Source organism: Ambystoma mexicanum, chromosome 1p, assembly GCF_040938575.1.
Source record: "Ambystoma mexicanum isolate Mex_15411 chromosome 1p, UKY_AmexF1_1, whole genome shotgun sequence".
Lineage (NCBI taxonomy): Eukaryota > Metazoa > Chordata > Amphibia > Caudata > Ambystomatidae > Ambystoma > Ambystoma mexicanum.
Window position 1 is genome coordinate 1,456,063,258 of NC_090921.1, and position 23,874 is coordinate 1,456,087,131.

At 43.1% G+C, this 23,874-nt stretch overlaps 1 protein-coding gene across 1 annotated transcript in view; it reads left to right on the plus strand.

The window, feature by feature from the left end:
* Positions 1 to 23,874, plus strand: part of LOC138455308 (Wilms tumor protein 1-interacting protein homolog) — a 521,083-nt gene that overhangs the window by 288,458 nt on the left and 208,751 nt on the right. The window contains exon 4 of the mRNA XM_069607097.1: positions 23,392 to 23,454. Within this exon, the coding sequence (XP_069463198.1) occupies positions 23,392 to 23,454 (63 nt within the window). The remainder of the gene's footprint in view (positions 1 to 23,391; positions 23,455 to 23,874) is intronic.

Consider the following 23,874-nt stretch of genomic DNA (forward strand, 5'->3'; position numbering starts at 1 on the left):
AAAAAAAGGTCAATAAAATGTATAATTAAACAGGCGATATGCAATAACTAAATAGGAATAAATGATGACAATGGATAATGTGTAGTACAAAATGTAAGTTCAAAATACAAATAAAAATCATTACACCTCAAAAATGTATTCTTTTTCCATGTGTTTAATAAAAATTGGGGGTTGAAAAATCCTCCTACTTCGCCACACCGCCCCACCCACATTTACTTTTCGTCCCACTATAGCCATCATGTACAGTAATTTCGGCCCTCTGTCAAAATCAGTTGTGCACTCCTGCTCCAAGTGGTCTTGTAAGTTTGGCTCATTTGTCTGGCAACATGGTCTGAGGAGGCTGGCCCCTTCCTCACTACGAAGCTAAGCAGAGTCTGTCCTGGTTACTGCATGGATGGGGGACCTGGATGGCAATCAAGTCACTGGCCATGGCCAGTGATTTTTCACCCCATGTCACTATAGCTGTAAAAATATCTTGAAAATGATTGTTTTAAAACAAATGTAAATGTGGGTGCTGATCTGCACATACCTGCGGTTATCCGTCGTTTTGTAGCCTCAAATATAGCCGTGAATATCAGCAAAACGGACGAAAATAAAAATGCTTTACTGCTCCCCCAGCACCTCAAGTGTCCCCTTCATTTGTGCCAGCTCCCCCTACTCCCCAGATGGCCTCCTCACCTCTCCCCTTACCCCCACAACACATGCTGAACGCTTGGTGCCCAAGTTGTTTCAGACCTGGTCCAAATCCGTGCAGCGGTTTACGCTGTGCCCTTTGGCAAAAAATGCAAAAATGTACCTATTTTGTCTATGGGAACATGAGTGGGAAGTATAGGCCGCACTTTTCGAGAAAAAAAGTTTTTGCCGCTTAAGGAATCGTTAGGAAACTTTGCAGTCTGGGGGCCTGCAGACTTTTAATCACTTTCAAAATTTCAGTCACATCCGTTCCTCGAATCAAGTTATTAACAATAGAATTTTGAGGGGTTTCTGTGTCTCTGACTCACCTTAACCTGTCCTAAGACACAATTCGATGTGATCAATGCCCTGAGGAGGGGGGGCTATATAGGATTATAAAAACCCACCAATAGTGATTAATTTTATACATGTAATCTGAGATGGCCTCTGTCTACATTACTTTTCCTGTTGCATATTTGTCTGAGGAGAGGGTACTGTATTCTAATATTACGAATAACCTGGTGAAATCTAAGATTTAGTTTATCCACAGTGTTTCTTCATACTCAGAATCTTTTGGTATTGAATTTGGGGGTAAAAGATAGTTTGTGAACCTGTGAGCTAGATCACATTTACTGTGCAATCTCACATCGCGCTGTTGCGTGTGCATGCTCTCCAGGGGTGATCTAATGTGCGAGATGGAGCCCTAAATTATGCTATCCGTAGTCTTCAGTTAGTTATTTCCTGAAATGAAAACCTACATTTGAAGCTTAGAGAATTTAAGAAACGGCAGCTTGTACTTGGGTAGCTGAAACTAGTTGATTTGTACGCATTCGTTAGCAGCTGCAATATTTATTTGTATATACTTGGTGTATATACGTGGGGGAACAATGCTCTTTATATCACAAAAACATACCATAGATGACAAATCTGACTTGACATCAAGCAGTGAACTTCTTACAACAGGGTGAGTTTAAGTGACATTCTGACACGGTTGTGGATGGGAGTAAATGGAACAGTCACATGGAACAGTGACCGGGGACAACTCATGGGTGGACATGCATAGATTAAGGACAAACAACATTACATAATTTTAGGTGCAGATAGACTGTATGGCCAGCTGCTAGCAATTGCCTGTTCTAAGCAGTGATTAGGTGAACAATAATTACTAGCTTGATAAATCAATAAGTAGCTTAATAAAATGCGCATCAAATGACAGCCATATGGAGCTGTTAGTCATTGTGCCAGGGTTTAGTGTTCTTGAACCGCTAATCTGATGCAGTCAGCGCCATCCCACCTGCTTCCACTGCCCCCATGTCATGACCTCTGGAAAATGGTGAAGCCAGATGGCCCCGGACATGTGTACATGGTGATAATAATCTGTCAAAGAACTTGGAGACCAAAAAATCTATTTCTCATCAATTAATCTTTAACACTAGAAAGACACCTTTAATTTTGAACTTCGGCACAACAATAGCACGTGGATTAATTGAGGACGTTGTGATTATTATTTTTTAGTTTTTTGCACTTTTGTGTTGCATTATTTTAAGGCAGTCATTTCATTTGCATTGTAATTTTTGTAAGTGTCAATTTATCTCTAGGTTCTTTTCAGCAGATCTGCAGAGTGTAAAAGAAATATAGGAAGAGGCGTGCGCAGAAAGTGTCCTCGGCAATGATTTTTCCGTCGCAAAAATAGAGGAAATACTTTTGACTAATTGGTTAGCAATTACTCCTTGCTTGTTTTAAGTACAAATGTATTTTGTAAGTTCTCTCTACAGTGTTTTAACCCCAGCGTCTTGTTGAGGCATGCTTGTTGACCTAACATTTCCGTATTATGCACTGAATTTTGGTGGGTATTGAATATATCGGCTGGAGGGGAACATTACCTCAAGGTGAAAAAACGAAGAGAACACTACTTTTTATGACGTTACTTGCCAAGGCCTGCAGCCAAGGTCTAGTTAGATAATTGCATAAAGTGAACATTATATTTTTTACCGAATCACCAACAAATATGCAAACGTGTCTCTCAAACGACTGGAATGTACATTTTTCACATTCTCTGTATTGTACACCCTGGAAGCCCAACTAGATTATACTATTTTAATGTATTGACAGGCATTTGAAGTTTACTATGTGTTTGAGGTTTAGATTTGAAAATTGGAGAGGAGAGGTGGGCACCACAAGTTTGTCTTGTTCCTGTGTTTATTATTTTTCAATTTTTCAAGATGTGTTCCAAATTATTTTAACCTAGAACTGCCAGCCCAAAATGGTCCTATAGCATGAGGACCATATACATATAAACCAACAAGAAAAATAAGGTGACTACACCTTACTATGATTGGCGCTCACAGTTAGCTCCCAAGAGCGGCTGTTTTAGTCAAGTTGATTTATTTGAATCTTCGATCTTTGTAAACAAATGCTTTACTCATGGATTATGCTGCCAGAAATGTTTAATTCACATCTGTTATTTTTGCTTCACATAGCATTCATTGCTTATATATAACTGAGCAATCATCGTACTAGGCCTATATTGTACATGTGCCAATGCATTTCGGTAAAACCTTTGTCAGGGCTGTACATAGGCTCTTCACACGTGCGCTTGCACGCATTGAGAAATCTGATTCACAACTGACTTGGTATGTTATTTAACAAAGATTGAAACACAGGTACCGAGTTCTCAATAATATTTAAAACTGAACCGCATTCTTTTTATGTCTCTTGTTACATGTTGGGATGGATCGGATGACACAATTATTGATGGTACGTGCTTTTTGTTTATATTTTTCCATGATGTGTTGATCTTTTACATCTGTGTATATTATAATTAGCTAAAGCAAGAAAATCGAGCATTACATAAATAGCCTATGTATAGCCCTGACGAAGGTTTTACCGAAATGCATTAGCACATGTACAATATAGGCCTAGTACGATGATTGCTCAGTTATATGTAAGCAATGAATGCTATGTGAATCAAAAATAACAGAGATGTGAATTAAACATTTCTGGCAGCATAATCCATGAGTTAAGCATTTGTTTACAAAGATCGAAGATTAAAGATTTAAAAAAAATCATACTTGACTTAAACAGCCACTCTTGGGAGCTAACTGTGAGCGCCAACCATAGTAAGGTGTAGTCATGTTGCAAGCCAAGCCATAAGTAAATCAACCGCCACCGTTGTTTCCAGGCAGGCTGATTCTGAGTTCTGCAGGCGGGAGGTGTCACTTCCGCCAAGTCTGACCTAGCAGGAGTAACGCCACCCGCCTGTAGGCGGAAATGGAAACACCGGCTCCGTCATTGACGGAACCGGTGTTCCCATTGTCCTCATCCACATGGGATCCATTTGGACTCGAGGGGGATTTACGGAATTCCGCCTCTGGAATTACCGGGTCACCGGGGTTGTTTGCCCCGGTGATTCCGGCAATCACAGAGGCGGAATGGTATTTCGGGTCTGGCGGCAGCCTGCCGGTTTTTCCAGCACGGCTACCGCCGGACTCGTAATGAGGCCCAATGTCTTTTCGCCAAGGTCAAATTATCACTAGCCAGTGGATAGTGGTGAGTGCACGTTTTGAACACTGCCATTTACTTTTGTCTGCAAGTTAGAACTGTAGTCCATGAGTGATCTTACTGTGACGTTTGTTTGACAGTGCTTCACTTGGAAGTGTGATTGTCAAAGCGTTTGTGGCATCATCCCATTTAGCCAGCCTTGTTTTAAGTTTTTGGGGTAACTAGTAAGTGTCTGTGTTGTATGCTTCTTACCGCTGTAAAATGAGCCTTTTCACATACACTTGCTCTTGGTGCCTGTTCCCAATGAGTACCTTTCACTTGGTGCCGACTGTCTTCCTCCCGCACTGTCACTCAACCTTCAAAGTAGGCGGATACTATGAAGTGCTGAGCCTGGTCTGAACACACTCTGCACCTCCAATGTCTGACAGTAGGGCTCTATGACCGGGGGCACCTCGTTTCCTGGCATGGACTATGCTTCAAGAAATCATTAGTATTTTTATAAACTATTCCAATTATCTCAAATGACATTTACCAAGACTACAAGGCGCAGAAAACATGACATTATAAAAAGTGTAGGGCTGGAAACTTGGTGCCCCTAGTAACATGGTGTTGGGTAACCTTTCTTTCAAAATGTATCTATTGCTTCTTGAATACTCGCAATCAGTGAGGTCCATCTGTTAAATCGGGACACCAGTACACCCTGGATTGATATACAACCTCTATTAACACATAACCTAATAAATCATGCAATAGAGTACAAAACATTCACAGTTTTATTTCATCTATTAAAATTCAAGTGTGGTAGATCAGAACCAAGAAACGGACAAGGTGACATTGTTTCCAAACTTTAAATGTATTGTTAAGTTACCAGAAAACCTTAGCTGTCTGTATCTCTAAGGTGCTTGCACCTATTCTAAAAATAAAAACTATTCTTGATGTCTATTACAAATGAGAAATCCCTCCACCAGGAATCATATGCTATCTGCGTTCTGTCCCGAGAAAAGAATCACAAACTCAACAAAAATACAGTTAGTGACTTGTGGTTGGCTTCTGGCCCCCACCATTGTATGTGCTTTTCAATAGATGCTATTTTCTCCTGTGTGTAGGCTGAGCCAGAAGTTCGACTGAGTTTCCCAGCTTTATTTCCTGTATTGTTCAAGTCTTTCTGATGGTGTCTTTCGCCCTGTCTTGGGGCCTGGTTTATCGCATCCGTCTTGGGGTCTCCAGTCGCTCACCCCTTCTTGTGGGTTTGTTTCTTTTACCTCTCCTTGGGGTCTCTGGTATCTCTCCCCATCTTGGGATTTCTTGCCCCGTCTTGAGATGTTGTCTCTCTTCTCCACCCTGAGATTTCTGGTATCTCACCCCACCTTGGGGTTTTGTTGGGCTGGTCCTCCCCTCTCCCCATCCCTTGGAGCCACTGCATACCTCTGTTCCTGTGTCAGTGTTCACTGGGATAGTTGCAGACTTCTGCCACCGTAGTATGTCCTCCTTGGTCTGCTCCAGGTGTTGCATACTGGGCAGGGCTTGCCCTTTTCTCTGTCGGGCCTCCAGCAGGTCCTTGGGTTTGGTGTCTCTTTAACCCGGTTTCCTGCTTCCCCAGCAGTCGCTGTCCCGCGTTGCTCCATTCAGTGAAACCAAACAGTAGTAAAATATCAAGAACAGCTTTGATTCAAATTGAGAGGACATCAATCAAGAGTCCTCAATTAGAGCAGCAGCTCGAGTGAATGCAGGTCAATTGACGGCGTTCTATGAAAACCAGATATTAGTAACATCATGGGGATCTTGAATCTTTTGTTTGCCCTGATGAAGGCTTAAAATAAAATGAAGGTTGTTAAAGTTAAAATGCCCCCTTGAAAAAGGCCAAAAACCATGTGTGTCGACGTTTCCGTTTTCAACTACACACTGCATTATTGTTCTAATGCGGTTCTGAGACAGAATACAGAAAAATGTATCATATGTTTAGATTGTGTGTTTGCCAAAGTCTTCTGACCATTAGAAGACATCCAAGAGGACTATAATTTACATGGTCAGATGATATTAATTTAGGCTGCAAGTCCAGAGCAATGTGTGTGCAATAGAGAGGAAATTCTGCCATCACTGTATTCAATACACATTTGTTGCGAGTATATTGAGGCACATTTGTACTAACCCCATCACTAATTGACTGTGAAGAAGGGTTCACGCATGGTGGATGTGAGTTTGTCATTTGTGTAGGAATTTTTAAGAATGCCTTTTTCAGATAATAAAATACTTATTTTTGTATATTTATACTATCAATAGAGACATATCTTGTTGCATCAGAGACCATGGGTGTCCCTGCAGGAGAAGAATGGTCTTAATATATTGAAGCTGGATAAGATTGTGAATGTTCAGAGTTACGGAAACTACATGCGTCTCCCACAGGTGTTTTTTTTCTAGGTGATTCTGCCCATCCAATTGTCTCCACTTCCCGACCTCCTCTCCAGAGAAGGATCAATCCTGCACCATGACACAGCATCACTGAGCCTCAGAGCCTGGCTCCTGCAGCCCAAGAATTTGGGCACTATTCACTGCCATTACAATATAAGAGACTCTGGCCAGGGCTTCCTCTACGTTGACTTGCTATAGGCTCAAGTGGAAGTGCTTCACAGTGCGGTGCCAGGTGTGGAAGATCATGCTGTTGCACTTAACTGCTCTGCAGCTCCTCCTGTACCTGCAAGCTAGCCTTGCCCATGCATCCATCAAGCTTCAGCTGGGCATATCCGGGTACACATGGGCTTCAGGGCAAGCTCTCCCTGTGGTCGCACAGGCTCGTTAAGAAGTTCCTCAAGGGTCTCTTCAGAAGTTTCCTCTCTGGTGACAGCTCTCGCCCTGGTTTGGGAATTGAACGTGGACCTGTTTTAGCACAGGGATCCTCATTTTGAACCAATGCATCGTACCCCTTGGCATTTCTATCGTGGAAGACCACTTTCCTGGTGGTGATCACTACACCAAGCGGGTCAGGGAGTTTCATGCCCTCTCCTGTAAGCAGCCGTATTTGTTCTTCCACGCCACTAAAAGTGGTTCTGCGAACTCCTCCTACCTTCCTGCCGAATGTTCTATCAGACTTTCATCTCAACAAGCCTTTGGTTCTCCCAGTTGTCTTTGGGACCCCTTCTTTGCCTGCTGAAAGGGCGTTGCATTCTCTGGACGTTGTTTGTGCCCTAAATGTAGCACACAAGACTTTCAGTAGATGCTTGAGCTTTTCGTCAATTTTGGACCTGTAGGACCTGGAAAGGCTCTGTCTAAGGATTCCATCTCCAGGTTGCTCTCCAGCTGTATAATGCATCGCCATCGTCTGGCTAACAGACCTCTTCCAGGCCGGCCGAGAGCTCACTCCACCAGAGCCATCGCAGCAACGACAGTGTTTCTCTTTTGTGCCCTGCTCAACATCTGCAAGGCTGCTACATAGAAGTTTACCCACACCTTCATGAAATTCTACTATGTCGATAGAGATTCCAGGGTGAAGTCCCGGGTCGGCCAAGCTGTGCTATACAACCTGTTTGTTCGAGTTGAGTCTGTTGCAGGGATACCTGTGCATCGTTTCTGTGAGCCTTGCCACCTCTTGTGGTTGTGTATATGTACTGCTGTATAATCGTATTCATGAGCATGTGAATCCATGTAAGACCCCATGCTGGAGAAGGAACTTGTTACTTACCTATAACTCTTGTTCTTCAGCATGGGTCTTGCATGGATTCACTTGCAACCCCTTCCGATGGCCTAGAGAGGAGACAAGCAGTTTAAGTTTAAAGCTAAACTGCTTTCTTTTACCGAGGATTCCCAGCCTGACGATGGGGAATATTCATGAGCATGTGAATTCCTGCAAGACCCATGCAGGGGAACATGAGTTAAAAGTAGTTAACTAGTTCCATATAACTCCACACTTTTTGTAGCCATTCAGACTGATCAGGGTCAGTGGGTTGCCTCCATTTTTTGTGCTACTGCTATTATCCCTGCACATAGAAGGGCCTCCTACATTCTCAGGAATTTAAGAGTCCTGATCTCTGGGTGGAATTTCCCAGAAGGAGCGTGACCAGTTTCAGTTGCTGAGTACCCCAGGTATGTCCTTAATCCAACTCGGCAGTTCAGGACAAAAGAATTGCACCCTGGGACTTCACCTCCCCGCAATCCTTGGTACACAGTGGTGAGGATCCGCAAACCATCTAGAGACTCTCAAAAGGTCCCTGTGCCACCCATGCAGGACCTATAAACTATGTTCCATCGCATGTGTGGAGTGGTTACCATGAAATGTGACCCTGAAAATGTTCTCCCTTAGCCCCTTTGCCCAATAGGTTTTACATTTTGCCCTCCCCTCCATCATGTCCAACACCATAACCTTATATAGCCTGGAAACAATCCCGTTCCTCTTTTGTGCCTTTTCAAGACCATCTCAAATTGGGTCAGCTCCTGGAGCAGTTCCTACCTCCCTAAGTCCAGGACCAATCCTTTCAGTCTCAGGTATTCAAATATTCTCCTTCCCCGATATCTCCTCGACTTTGCTGAGGTCTTTACATTTCCCATCAGCCAGAAGGTTGCCCACTCTCTCCAGACCTATATCCAACCACTTTGGGGTCCTTGTAGCACCTAATTGGCCTAGCTGAAACAGTGCTCCCGCACAACAAGCTCAAGGAGGAAGGCCACATGGAAAAAACCCTATTCCCAACATTGGTTGTTGCAATATCTTCCCTGAGGACCGTTCTTATAGGTGCAACACAAGAGAGATCTCGCCTGTCTCGGATAAGTTAGAGTCCTCCAAATATGTCCAATATGTCCTCAGGTTCTCCGACATATGTTCCAACATTACCCTAAGCTGCACTGTCTTTTAACATAGCAAGAAGTCTGGGAATGCAAAACCACCCTCTCCCTTGCGAAGCGCCAACATCCTGCACGCTATACAAGCTTCTTTATTCGGCAACACAAAGTTTAGACACATGCCGTATATCTCCTTAAAGAACATATCCGGTAGGTGTGTGGAGATCATCATGACTAAAAATAACAGACAGAGGAGTGTATTAATTTGAACCACTGTCCTTCTCCCCACCCAATAGTGTGAAGTCAGCCCATCTCTTCGTTTTGATTCGTAATTAAGCATATATAAATTCGCAAAACACCCCGGAATCCTGATACCCAGGATGGTAATTGTCTTCTCCACCATGGTCAGCCCACACCAGTTTGTTAGGGAGCTAGGCAGCCTCCCCTATGTTCCCACCGAAAGAATATAAGGCTGGATGTGGTTAATTTTAAGACCTGCCAAGGCACCATATATCCCCAAGGTTCTCAGCTCTGCATCAGTGTTAAGGAGGGTAATGAGTCTGTATGACTGCCATATTGTCAGGTTCTTCTCTTCTTTGGGGATCACTGTAATGATTGCCTGGAGCATCATATGAGGGAGTAGTCTGTCTAGTAACCTCGTTATAAAGCATAGACAATGTAGGAGCCAACATAGATCGAAACGTTTTATAAAATCAAACCGTGTATCCATCCTCTCCCGGGGATTTTGCGCTCTTCATTTCTTTAATCGTCTCCATCACCTGCTCCACCGAGTCCAGCAGGTCAGCCCCTCAAAGGATATTGTTGGTATCGCCAATCCATTAATGTAACCATTGTGTGAGGGTGGCACTTGGTTTTCTTTTTTTTAATTAAATGTTAGTATATATGGTTAACATAAACCTTTACACATTAAAATACAATCATGAAAATGCACATTAAAAGCGCCATCAGTAAAATGAACCTAAATATATACATTCATATTTCCAATTCCAGGCTTAAACATACAAAAAGTACGAAAAACGCAATTCATTATATTCCTATAAAAGAACACAGAATAAAATATATTAACAATAGGTAAATTAACTAAACTTGAATCCAGCAAAAGTCTGATTTTGTTTCCAAACGTTAAAACTGTATTAAGAGATTCTGCAGCATAGATATGTGACCAAAATTGGTCTTCATTTATACTCTTACTATCTCTCCCACAGCAAGTATAATTGATAAGAAATATATTTTCAAGCATACAATATTAATATTAAATGACTGGAAGTTTCTATGACATTGCCATATAATTTGCATTTACGTTGTTCTAAGGATAATTTAATTGGCCGACCTATAACCGTTAAAATTGGTAAGATATTAAACCTTTATTTCATAATAAAAACTCTGATGGCAATCTACTGTGTCAATAATATATTTTAAAAAACGCACTAAAAACGAAAATCCCTGTTTTGCGTAGTCTCCATATATCTTCTTAGTTGCAGACTCAAAACACAACCTCGGCTCTGATTCTGCACGACCTCTCCGCAGCCTTCGACACAGTACGCCATAATACCCTGATCAAAAGATTGGAAGACATAGGTATAACTAACATGGCACTACTCTGGATTAAGTCGTTCCTAGCAGACGGAACAGAAACCGTATGGATAAAACCCTTCAAATCTACTCCACAAGTTAACGACACTGGAGTACCACAAGGATCCTCACTATCGCCACTTTACTTCAACATCTACCAGACTCCAGCCAACAGGATCTTCAAAAAATACAACATTACATGCTACAACTACGCAGATGACACTCAAATCATCTACAAGATTGAAGATTTTCAAGCCGATCACTCAACCCTGATAGAATGTCTAAAAGAAATCTTAGACTGGATGAACGCCAACAACTTGAAAATCAACCCAGGAAAGACAGAAATCATGATTATAACCAAAAACCAAGAGCACACCTACATTGCCTGGCCTACAGAAATGGGAACTGTTCCCACACCATCTAAGGTAGTAAAAAAAAAACTGCAAGTCCTAATGGGCAATGCCCTATCCTTAGAACCACAAGTAAACACAATTATTAAGAAAGGTTTATTCCTTGTTCACACAACAAGAAGAATCTTACCTTTCCTCTCCTTCACCCACAAAACACTGACAATCATCGCCCTCGTCATGTCAAGAATGGACTATGCAAACCGCCTCTACTTCAGGATGCCGGAATACCTCCTGAAGAAATTACAACGCATCCAAAATGCAGCAGCCAGACTCCTCATCAAACTATCCAGTAGAGACCACATCACCCCAATACTAAAAATACTACACTGGCTCCCAATTAAGCATTGTATAACATTCAAAACCATGTGCGTAACACACAGGGAGCAGGATTCCTACAAAAGAAAATAACAATCTACAAGCCAACGAGACTCCTCAGATCAAGCAATGAAATCCGCCTGGAACCAAAACCATATGTCAAGAAAAAACTTAGGGGTTCTTCTTTCTCCCACCTAGCCGCAAAAACCTGGAACAACCTCCCGAAAGAAATGAAACACCAAGGACCACCTAAAATTTTGAAAACTTCTAAAAACCTGGCTCTTCAACACCATAGAACCAAATTGAAACAACCAAAAACAATCAAACATGAACCACAAAGAACAGACTGACAGAATCTAAGATGGCACAGACAACACCCAGGATCGACTAAGGGAAACCCCTATAAGAAAAGGAGAGACAACGCTAGGTGGAATAGAACACAAGCAACAACCCCATGAGGATAGAAATTGGTGTACATGCCCAACACTACCAACAAACTTACCCACTCAGAAAGGGCCTAGGGTACAGGCATAGCTCACAGGTAATGAATCCAAAACCAGGTTACTACGAAGAAAAACTGGGATAAAACGGTTGGCCGATCACAAAGATGGAAACACGAAAGTAGCTTAGCATAACGACTGAGAGATGACAGCGTTGCCACACAAACTTAAATCTCCGAAAGGAGACAACCTTCTTTAAATCATGAAGGAGACGCAATAGAAATACCCATCTCTCCTAACAAAGATACTAACCAACCCCAACAAACTACTAAAAACCTCACCGCTCCCCAAACACCTCTCACACTCCAACCAAACACAACCACACCTCTTAAAGCCGCAGCAAACCGCACGCACTTCACCACACCGCAACAACCACCAAACCACAGAGACCCCCAAACAGCACACGACGGCCTCAGAATCGAATAAAACACCATTATGCTTGGCGAACAGTGTTAACCGAACTGAAGCGGACAACAGTACTTCACAGCTCCCTTGCTCTTCTCTAAATGTTGTCATATTAACACGTCTAACCCCTCCCCCCCCTTGTTTTCAGATTCGCCAGAGCGCCATAAAATCAAGGTTTTTCATACGGTCCCAAATTTGTTTTCTTAACCAGTTGTTTCTTTGACTTTCTGGTTCAATTTAGGGTAATGGGTCCATCCAATAAGGCTATCGAACACTTAGCATGAGTGAACACATTCATATAAAGTTGTCACAATTTGACCAAGAATGGCATCATTTAGTAAAATAGGAAAATGAGGTCAGAATCCATCTCTATTTTCAAATCGAGTAAACGTTGGTGGTATGTAAAGAGACTAGCCCAATTCCATTGTAATGACCTTGATGGATATACATTGAGACAATCCAATCCAATCAATTCAAGTTGTTGAAGCCACATTTCACAATCCGTGTACATTTCGAAACCAAAAACCAACCCTGGAATAACACGTGTTCTATATATCTTGATAAGACCTTCTAATGAAAATCCCCATTTAGTTTACATCAAATTTCTAATCCTAGTAAAACGCAAAGGTCTTAGAGGTAATATGTCTATTGATGTTATCCAGAACAGCATTTGTGGTCAGTATGACCCCGAAATCTATATATACCTGGACAACACTAAGACTGGACTCCTCCAATGTCCACTCAAACTTTTTATATTTTTCCTTACTATAGTTATTCTCTGATTTTGGTGTTAACCATTTATTTTCAAATGCTCACTGGAGTACTTTGCTAAGATCATGAGAGATCTTTGAAGGCCAATCAGCATCGTTCGCATAGCACAAACAAGGAATTGGGTTACTTGTCTATCTTGGGGGTAGTTTGTTGGAGCCAAAATGCAACCCTGTTTCAAGCCTTTTGAGGTGGAAATATTTTTGGAAATCGATCCCTCCTGATTCAATTTGGTGGTAACTGAAGTATTCGGATATAATTGGGAGATGATACTCGGTAGACAAGGATTCATATCACAGTGGTGTAACTTGCATCATAATTTGGGCCGGTCTATAAAATCAAAGGCGCTAGAAAAATCTATAAATGCCATGAAGAGAAGTATTGTTATTTGGTTTCTTAGCATAAGGTGCTGTACGGACCATATATTATGGATAGTGCCCATGTTCCGGCGAAATCGCGTCTGTTGTTTAAAAATAGTTTGCATTAGCCGCACCATGCTCAAACAACTTTTAGCACAATATTGCAAAAGATTTTACTGGACACGCCAGTCATGGGAAGTAATCTGTAGTTCGGGAAAATATCCAGAGAACCTTTCTTATGTATTGGTATTAGAATCAGGAATAATTCCATCTTTAAAGATTTTATTAAAAAGTTTAAGCAATATGACCCAGCCCAAGAATTAGGATCTCTTTTTATATAATATTAGAGAAGTCATCAGGTCCTGGTGCTCTTGATGCTTTAAGCCTCATTATAATTTCATGAAGAACACCCTCAGTAAGCTAGCTCATGCATAGGGGAGTGGCCCAGAACGAGCAGAAATAAAATGACAATGCTCAGAGCCATTTCCATAAAGTGGTTTAATGTATTGAAACAAAGTATGTTCAGAAATGGGGTTCATCTCATTTTTATGAGGAGTATAAATTCATTTTTTTAAAATAACCAGCATTTATATGAATCATGTGTCCCAAGTACATTATATAAAAGCTGCCGGTTAGCAGTCCTTGCAGAGTATTTATAGTGCAATTTGTATACTGCATATGCAGTGCCTTAATGTGTGTAGTTCTATCCACAAGATCTATTTGTCCTCCCTTAAAAGATTTATTCTAATGGATTGTGTTCTTCCACGCATTCCTCAACTTTGATATATTCATAAACCGGCTTGATGCTTCGGAAAGGTTTTTCATAGTAGAGGGCGCTGTGTGTCGTCAACTCGTAGACCTCAACGGCCTCCATCCTGCTCTCGCCCATGACCTTGACACTCGTAGAAGTAGCTTGCGCAGCGCCCAATGTCTGTTCTGTTTTTCCACATGCTCTGCACGCTTTGGGCGGTTCATCGCGTCAGCGATTTTTCTTTATATTTTTGGAAAATGTTTACACCTGAAAACTGGATTAAAAGAAATGCTCTGATTATGGAGCCAAAATGTCCATTACAGACCCACATTGCATATGTCTTTGATGTTTGGGGGTTGATCACAAAGTCAATGACTGCTGCTCGTGCCAATAGATGATGAAGGCCTTGAAGGAGGGGAAGGGAAATCTCGCCTTAGCTAGGCCCCTATCCAAGTCTCCTTCAACTGCCCCCTCAAAAAGGAGATTGTCGGGTGAGTCCAGGGATATTTCCCCTGTAGAAGTTAATAAGTGCTTCAAAACCTGAAAGCGCTCGAGATAGCGGTCTTGACACTCGTCCTCACCATAGTCTCAGAAAAAGTCAAAGAATCAACGCCATTGTTCGCGTTAGTCTTCCTGCTGACTCCTCGCCTGACAAAAAACAGCTTGGTTTTCCAAGCAAATCGGTGTCTAGTGCTGAATGGGAGGAATTCTGCTTCCAGATGCTGGATGTGTTTAAGAAGGCGGCTCCAACCACTCCTTTCCAAAGAACCTAAGAATACTTTAGACCCCATCGTGCCTGGTAGGGCCGACAGGCGCGTGAGCAGTGGTCTCTGAAGACACCCTAAGAGCCCGGGTGGTAAGGTTCCTCAGCTTTCACCGAAGGAGGCTTGATCTCAAATAAAATCGAAGCCAAAATATAGCTCCTTTACTCCTTCGATGGAGCCAGCAGCCGTTCGATCAGTTCCAAAGCTATCAAAGTTGTTGACACCTTCAATATCTTCGAATGAAGGCTGGAAGGCTTATAGGCCATTACCCAGGACAGACTTCTTTAAACCTATGGGGTCCTTTTTCCAGGTGCAGGAGGAGGAAGAAGACTATGTCCCTTCTGGCCTGCAGTTTGGCACTCCCAATGTGCCTGAAGAATTGATATCCAAGGAATCTAGAATGCAAAATCTTGTAGATTCTCTGAGGGATGCTAGTAGCTTGGATACCTCACCAGAGGTATCACGTAGTGGCAAACTGACTTTACCACTTCTATTATGCTGGATATGCTGATCTATCATATAGATCAGTCATGGGTAAGGTCACAGAAAATCTGGGTTTGGTAAGACCAAAGGCGGTCTTTGAAAAGGATGATCTCACTGAAATCTTGGATAAGGGCCCACAAAAGAACCTATATTGCCGTTTCACAGCAGAATCCTTGAGAACTAGTTGAAGCCGGAGACCAGACTGGCAGTCAATAAGGATCTTGGAAAGAAATAGAGGCTAGCTTCCATAGATCCAGAGTTTCTATCTATAAATCCCACCCCTGAGAGTTTGGTAGTTCAGGCAGCCACGTAAACTTCAAAGGCGACTGCCTATCCAGCTTTCCCTCCAAATGGAGGACGATAAAAGGTTTGACGCCTTAGGGAAGGGTGTGTTCTCTGCAGACAGCATGTCCTAAGGTCATCAACGCAACTTATGCTCTGGCCAAGTATACACACACACCTTATGGGATTTGGTGGCAGAGCACATTCCGGATGGAGAGGCGAGAGATGGCTTCTTAAGTTTTTTACAAGATGGAAAGGATGCCATGTGTCGGGGTCTCCAGTCTGGCTTGGATTCATCCGATTGTGTAAGTCGAGTATTGTCACTAGAAGATTTGCATGGTAAAGCATGTCAGTGTTTGCTTGTGATGTCCAGGCAAGGTTATTAAACATGCCATTTGATGGCTGTCAGCTTTTCGGCTCTAAAGCTGATGAAAGCTTAGAGAAGCTTCAAGCATCTAGGAGCAGCAATATGCCAGCCTCAACAGTCTCAAGCAACCTCTCGGGGTTGGAGAGGTCGGCCCTTTCGTTACTACTTAGTGGGAAGGGCAAGGAGACATTTTGCGCAAAAGGGTCAAAGACGAGCATCTTGTAGTTTACGAGGATAAGACCCAGTTCTCAGCCACTGCTTCTTTTCCCACTACACATCTGCAGCTCCAAAGCCCCTTTGAGACCTTGGTCCACAGGACTGCAGTGGGAGGCAGGCTGACTCTGCATTGGGAAGATTGGTAGAGCATAGCTTCTGATGCCTGGGCACTGTAAACAGTAGCTCACAGCTCCTGTTTTGATAGACTTTCCTCCAGGAAACTAATCCTTGAAACATCCAGATCTGCTCCTCCTTCAGGAGGTTATTACCCTGCTGGAGAAAGGTGCAATAGTTAGTACCTGTAGTGGAAAGGAATCCAGACTGCTATTCCCCTTATTTCCTCATTCCCAAGAAGACGGAGGACTGAAACCCATCTTGGACTTCAGACACTTGAACAAGTTCCTCAGGAAGAACTAATTAAAAATGGTCACTCTTTTGCAGATCCTTCATGTCCTTTAGCTCCTGGATTGGATGGTGTCACTCAGGATGCTTACGTTTCTTAAGTCTGTGAGCTCATACATCCCAAGCACAGGAAGTACCTGAGGTTCGCCATTGGCATTTCTCCATTTTAATTTTGGGCACTGCCATTCAGGCTCACCTCCACCTCGAGGGTCTTACCCAAGTAGATAGCAGTAGGGGCCATGAATCTAAGGAGGGGAGGGATTAGCATCTACCCCTACCTGGACAATTGGCTGATCAGAGCTTGCTCTCCCGAACAAGTTCTGGAACACCTCAGCATCAACTGCCACTCACCGCACAAACTGGGCTTCTCCCTCAATTTCAAGAAGTCCCACTCGATACCTCCCCAAATGCTTCTGTTTATTGGAGCTGCCATGGATGCTTCCTCTGGGACAGCTTTGCCACCCGAGGTGAGGGCTCAGTATATTCTGCAAATGGTCATGAATGTTCAGAATGCCCAACATGTAACAGCCTTTGATTTTCTGAGGTTGCTCGGTCTTATGGCATCCTGCATTTTCCTGGTGCCCTCAGATCCCAATGGTCTCAGTTCTCCAGCAGGATGATGGACCGTCTTCAGGTCCCAACAAAAGTTGCACAGATTCTCCTGTGGTGGGCCTGCTAGGGGAATGTGCTGAAGGGGCAAAACCTTTGGCACCATGGCCAGAGATGAGTCGTTACGGACTGTCCCTCACGGAAGCTCATGCAAACAATCTGTTGATCAGCAGTCGTTGGTCTCCATCGGAGTCCAGACTACACGCAACCTTTTAGAGCTCGGGGCAATGAAACTGGCACTGATGGCCTTTCTGCCCTCTGTGCAGGGGAGGAATGTCCTGATAATGACAGACAACACAGTGGCCATATATTACCTCAACAAGAGTAGGTGTAGGGTCACGACTACTGTCCAGAGAGGCAATGCAGCTCTGGTTCTGGGCTCTTCCAGAACAAATCTCTCTATCGGCCGTTCACCTAGCCGAAGAGGAGAACGCGGTGGCGGGCGCTCTGAGGAGGCAGAGACCAGTCTCTTGAGTGCAAGTTGGCTCAGGATGTCCTTCTAGAGAACCTTGCCCTTTGGGGAACCCCTCAAGTGGATCTGTTTGCATCCAGTGTCAGCAGGAAATGTGATCTGTTCTGCTCCAAGGAGTTTCCTCAGAGAGGAGCTCTGGGTGACACGTTGGTAGTGGACTGGGAGTTTCCTCTACTGTATGCGTTCCCTCCAGTACCTGTCATTAATCATGTCATCAGGAGGTTTATGAAGTTTGGGAAACACATGATCCCGATTGCTCCACATTGGGCCAGGAGGACCTGTTACCCAGAGCTTCTGGATAAATCCATCTACCATCCAATTCGTCTTCTCCAAAGAGAACTTGCTCTCGCAAGAGGGAGGTTGCCTTCTTCACCCAGAAATCAGAACTCTCGACCTTCACGCCTGGTTTCTGTAAGGTTAAGATCCAAAGATTGGGACCTACCAGAAGGCGTAATGGAGGTTTTGCTTTCAGCCAGAAGGCCAGCGACAAAAGCTCTGTACTGCTGCCGTTGGAACACATTTTGCAGCTGGTACAGAACTAAGAACATTGACTGTCCTTAATAGATTTGACCCATCAAGAGTTGCAGGTTTCCACCGCAAAGGGATACCTAGTAGCGTTTTCCCATTTTAAAGCGCTCGCCTAAACAGGGTTCCTTTTTCAGAATCTCTATTGTGGTTCAGTTCCTGAAAGGTCTGGCTAATATCTTTCCTCTGGTCCCATTGATGGTACCGGTCTGGGATTTGAACTTTGTATTGAAGTTCCTAATGGGAGCTCCATTTGAACCTTTGCATTCATGTCCATTGAAAATGCTGACTTTAAAGATCATTGTTCAAATGGCAATTACATCAGCTTGCAGAGTGAGTGAGCTTAAAGTTCTTTCTTCCAAACCACCATTTACAACCATTCTTAAGGATAAGGTGGTATTGAGGGTTTGACCCTCTTTCGTTCCGAAAGTAGCATCAGAATTCCATAAGCACAAAAAATGAACTGCTACTCATCCTTCTAAAAAGGAGGAGCGGTTGCACCGTTTAGGCCCTTAGAGGGCTTTAAGCTACTATATTAGCAGGATATCTAAAATCAGACAACACTACCAGCTCTTTGTGGGCTATTTGGGTCACAAATTGGGACAGGCTGTAACCAAGCAATCTGTTTCCCGATTGATTAATGTATGCATTTCTGAATGCTATGGTTTGGTGTGCAAAGCCCTGTCCGATGCTTGATGAGCGTATTCAACCCGAGGAATGGCTACTTCTTCGGTTCTTCGGAGAGGGGTGCTGTACAAGACCTGTGCAGTGCTGCAACGTGGTCTTTACATACATCTAGCAAGTATATCTGCCAGGATTCTATGTCGGGCCATGAGGCTACATTTGGCAAGGTTGTGCTTCATAGCATAACCCCACAATGAATTCTCGATTCCCTACGCCTTTAACATACTGCTTTGGAAGTGCATCAAAAATGAGGAATCCGTGGGAGGACACAATCCATTAGAAGAACAAATTACTTACCCCTGGTAATGTGCTTTCTATTTGATGTTCCTCCGACGGATTCCACATTTCCCTCCTAACCTACCCCTCTAATTCTCTAATTAGCGAGAAATTCCATTGTTACATCGTCCTCTTTTTCAACGTCTGGTTAATCGCCTTTGAGACGGCTGAGCATAGGGGAAAAACACGAACTGAGGCAACGTGTGCTGCGTAAGCTACTTATACCAATTTTGGTTACGGCTAAGAGCAGGACAGAGGTCACTGAATGCTATGATTAGACGACGCACCGCACCCACTGCTATGAAATATGTTTCCAAAGCTGCAAGCCAACTTATGAATATATCAAAGATGAGGAATCCGTGGGAGTAAAATCCAGTATAAAGAACATTACCTGTGGTAAGTAATTTGTTCTTTATAATGCAAATCTGTTTATATATTTTCCTAGTAGCAATATTGACCTCCTATATATTTTCCGAGAATGTTTACAGTATAGTTTTCCCATAAACATAACCCCAAATCGAATAGCATATCTCGATAGCAAGGAGATGAACTCTGCAGGGTTTAATTCCTCTAAGGCAATCCTAGAATTAATATCCTTTGTAAATAGGGTGTTAACATTGTCAGCATTTTTAGTTGTCCAGCAAATCTTATTGCCAGGAGCATTGCCAGAAATTACTCCATTCAAAAATGTTATGTTTTCTACCATCATCAATCTTTAAATGTAGATTCAATATCAAAGAGCTGTAGGAAAGCACACAACCTTTTAACTTAAATGAATGGGGAATAAAAATGTAGTCCAGCCTACTATACAACATACTTGTCCATGTAAACGCTCCTAAATCACTGTTGTTCTTAGTCCCATTAATATAATAAGAGTGCATAAAATTCCACCTTGCCCCACCAAATCTGATCTGTTGGTTCTTATGGTTTGTTCTCACCAGAGCCCTCATTTAGACATTAAATGCAGTACTAATCTTCAGCCAGATCAAGAACGCCACAATGAGCATAGAAATCGATCGACACACATGTCACCATTATGCAGAAGATAGTACCATTTTATTAGAACTGCAGAAATGTAGGCCAGTTAGTCAAGATTGTTTGTGCCACCAAGGTGAGAGTAAACATGAATTAACAAAATACAGGGGTTCACCTGTTCGATGCCAATTTGTACTTAGCACTCAACACGTAGGGTATAGTGGTTTCCACTTTAAAAAATATTAGTCCTTTCACCAATCATCAACCCACCTCTAGGTCTTCCAGATTTTCCCTTTATTGCCGCTCTATTAATTACTTTATAGCCATCAACCATTATTTTTCCATAAGGGCAGCTAAACCATCGGAATCAATTTCTAAGTATGCGTGGCCCCTGGTATTCCAACACATAATATTAATTCCAATCTTATTTATTTTAGGTGATGTTCTTGGTTTATGATGAACCAATGCCGCTGGCAGCCATGCCCACTCCTCTCTGTTGCTTTTAAATGGAGGCAGATTGACATATCCCCCATTTTCAACCACACTCCTAGTTTTTGTATTGGAGGTAATTTGAATGTTGGGCAAGATCCTATCATTTGAGCACATAGTGAATCTCGCCAGCCTCAACGAAGAAGCCCATCTTAAGAAAACAGTTTTTTGCATGCTTGAACAAGGGAAGAACAGTCCTGATAAATTACGACTTTATAGTTGGCATATTCGAAGGAACCCAATTCTGTCATTGTTCAGGATACATGTTTTCAAGGCATAGTAGTGGAACGTAACTGCAATCGAGCGTGGTCACCTTCCTCCGCCAGCTCTGTGCGCTCTATCAATCGTACAGCACGGCTTATCAACATCCTTAAAGATCTGGGAGAGAATACCCTGGATCAGTCTTTCTACCTCCCTCAGGGTCTCCATCTCCATTTTTCTGTACTCCAAAGAACCTGAGATTGTTGCACCTTTCTCTGTTCTCCACGTCATCCAATTTAAGGCGTAGTACTTCATTTTGCTGTTCCATCTCTGGTATTCTCATGTCCAACTGTGTTTCCAGAATCTCCATTGACTATTGATTTGTTACCAGCCCTGCAGTCGTGCTTGCATACCCTCTATCTTCTTATTAATTTATGCCATCTTAGTACCCATGCCAGCTCCCATTCCGTTGATTTCCCCCAGAATGGCCCTTCTATCACTCTTCATTGCCCCATCTCCTTATCTGGTGCATTACTTGCAGCCTTCTCCATGGTGGTCTCCTTGCTCACTTCCAGTTTGCAATTTCTAAATTGCTGTAATAAATCTTTCCAGGTCATCGGGTCTCGTGACTCCAAACCCAAGGTACCAAGCCTCTGAGACCTGTAAACTCCAAGCTCCAATGGTGAGCCTGAGAAGGGGGCTGACTCCATAGCACCTCAAGGCACAAACTCTGGTTCCTTACCAGAGTATATCTGCCCCTCTGGGCGTATACCTCACCACTCTGATGCACCTTTCAATATGTCCCCTAGGATCCACCTACTTCCATGGGGTGCCATGCTCAGCTGCCATCAGCACTACCTCGTTCTGACCCCTTGCTCTTCTCGAGATGGGCCTATAGGCCACACCGATATCCTGGGCTCCGATTCCACCGGAGCAGTCCTAGGCCCTGTGTTTCTCCACCCAACCATGGTGTCCACCCCCAGAACCCGCTGCCTGCGTCGCAGCTTCTCAACCCGTCAAAGTTCTCACTAACGTAGTGCCGACACGAGCTCCAACGAATTCCGGCATCGTCCGTTGCGCATTCGGTGCTTCCATTCTGTACCGTGAGCACACTCTGAGGGTCACAGGTCCGCTCTGATGTACACCACCTCTGCTCCCCTGATGCGCTCCTGGGCCGCCTACCAACTTTTGCGATTACGCACCGCTGCATGCTCTCCACAGTTTATCCGGGCGAGGGATGGACTGTCTCCACGCCAGCTGGGACTCCCCTCCGGGCCTCGTTACTCCACGCCCGTCGGTCCAATACACCCCAAATTTACTCCGGGGCTTCTCTGAGCGAATCACTTTGGTCCCCTGACACTGGGTGCTCCAGGTGGCCTTGTTGCCATCTCTGCTCTAATGTTGTGAGGGGGTGTGCAGAACTTCTCTAGCAGGTCACCATCTTACCTGCTCCCTTTGGTGGCATCACCTACTTAGTTTATGGCCCAAAAGGGCACATACAAAGTGACTCACGCCATTATTCAAAGTTTTCCAGTTTGGCAAAATGATTTCTTTCCCTTCGTTGGAGCAGTTTATAAAGGTTGATACATGTGAAATGCCATCTTCAGCAGGCCTTAGCCATACAAATTGGAAGAAAGTTAAGTTATTCCCCATGCATCTATTAAATCGCAAAATTGAGTTCTTGTCAGTAGGTTTAAATGTCTTAACGTGCAGACATCCTCGTTGTTCAAAAATGTAAATGATCTGGAAATGTATCACCCTATTACTGATCTTCCATCTAAACTTGGTGTTGATTCTGTCCAACCTTATCAAAAATTCTTCAGCCTCCAACACTCAAATGACCAAAATATTATTGATAAACAGTTTTCTGTTCTGCTTTCCATACCTGTTGGTGGATGGGTACACTATTGATTCCTAATACAATCAAATAAAAATGTGCTATATTGGGAGCCATTGTGGCTCCCACCACTGTGCCAGTAATCTGATATCATTGAACATTGCTATGATGACAATTTCTTTAAGGTTGTGAACACCATACGATGAGCTCAGCAAGAGTGCAATGTAAGTAATTTAGGCTGCCATTAAAGAGGGAAAAAGCTGTAATTCGGCTCTTTGTATAATTGTGTTTAGTTGTCAAATTGGTTTGATTTGTGTGCGTTTTTAAGTTATCACAATAAGAGGATTATTTTAGCGCTTTAGTGCCAAGTAAGGGTCTGAGGCAATGCACTAGGAATGGGTTTTGTGCTTTAGGGGCTGGGGAGGCAGGATGCCGGCTATGGGTCTTTCATCAGCCTGCCTCGGGTTTTATTCTTAAAGTGAAGTCCGATCCCTTTACTTCTATACCCATTAATACTCTTGCTCCCCAAATGCTTCCTTAGTCATTCTGCCCCTTAGATCTTTTGTTATGGACCTCTACCCCCGGAACTATTCAAAAGGGACAGTCTTTCCATTATTTGCAAACCAATTACAAACATTGCTTGTGTGTTTACGATATAGAAACCGTACATAAAAAGAAGTGCTTCGAAATGTTGTGCTTGATCAAGAACTCTTATCTAGTCATGTAGCAATTAAGACGTTTCCAATTATTTTTTTGTTGTTGCAGTATTCAGGATTTCAACAAACGGCAGACAAGTGCTTCGTGTGTGGACACCTCATTATGGAAATGGTAAGATTCCAAACATTTGTCTTCTATTTCTAGGATGACCAGTTAACGTGGCACTGCTTTTCTTCCATTGTACAAGTTATGCAACCTTAACGGCATCCCAAGGGCGAGTAAGTTATCAAATAACTTTAAGTGATCAGGCATTCAACTCAACACTGCAATTTGTTCTCACCTTATCATTGGATACTTAAAACGCGCTTTTTTGGGGTTCCGAAATAATGTTAGTTGCTAAAACTGCTCTCGTCGTCATGTCTTTTACCTGTCAGTACATATTGGTTCCAGTTGCACATGATATTGTAGTGGAAAAAAGAAATGCGCAACTAGAACAACCTCAAACAGATGAGTTACTGAATCCCACCCATGAGAACAGCGGAGGACTTGCAGGATGTCTGGGTAGAGGCTGAAACCAGTTTCCATGGGCCT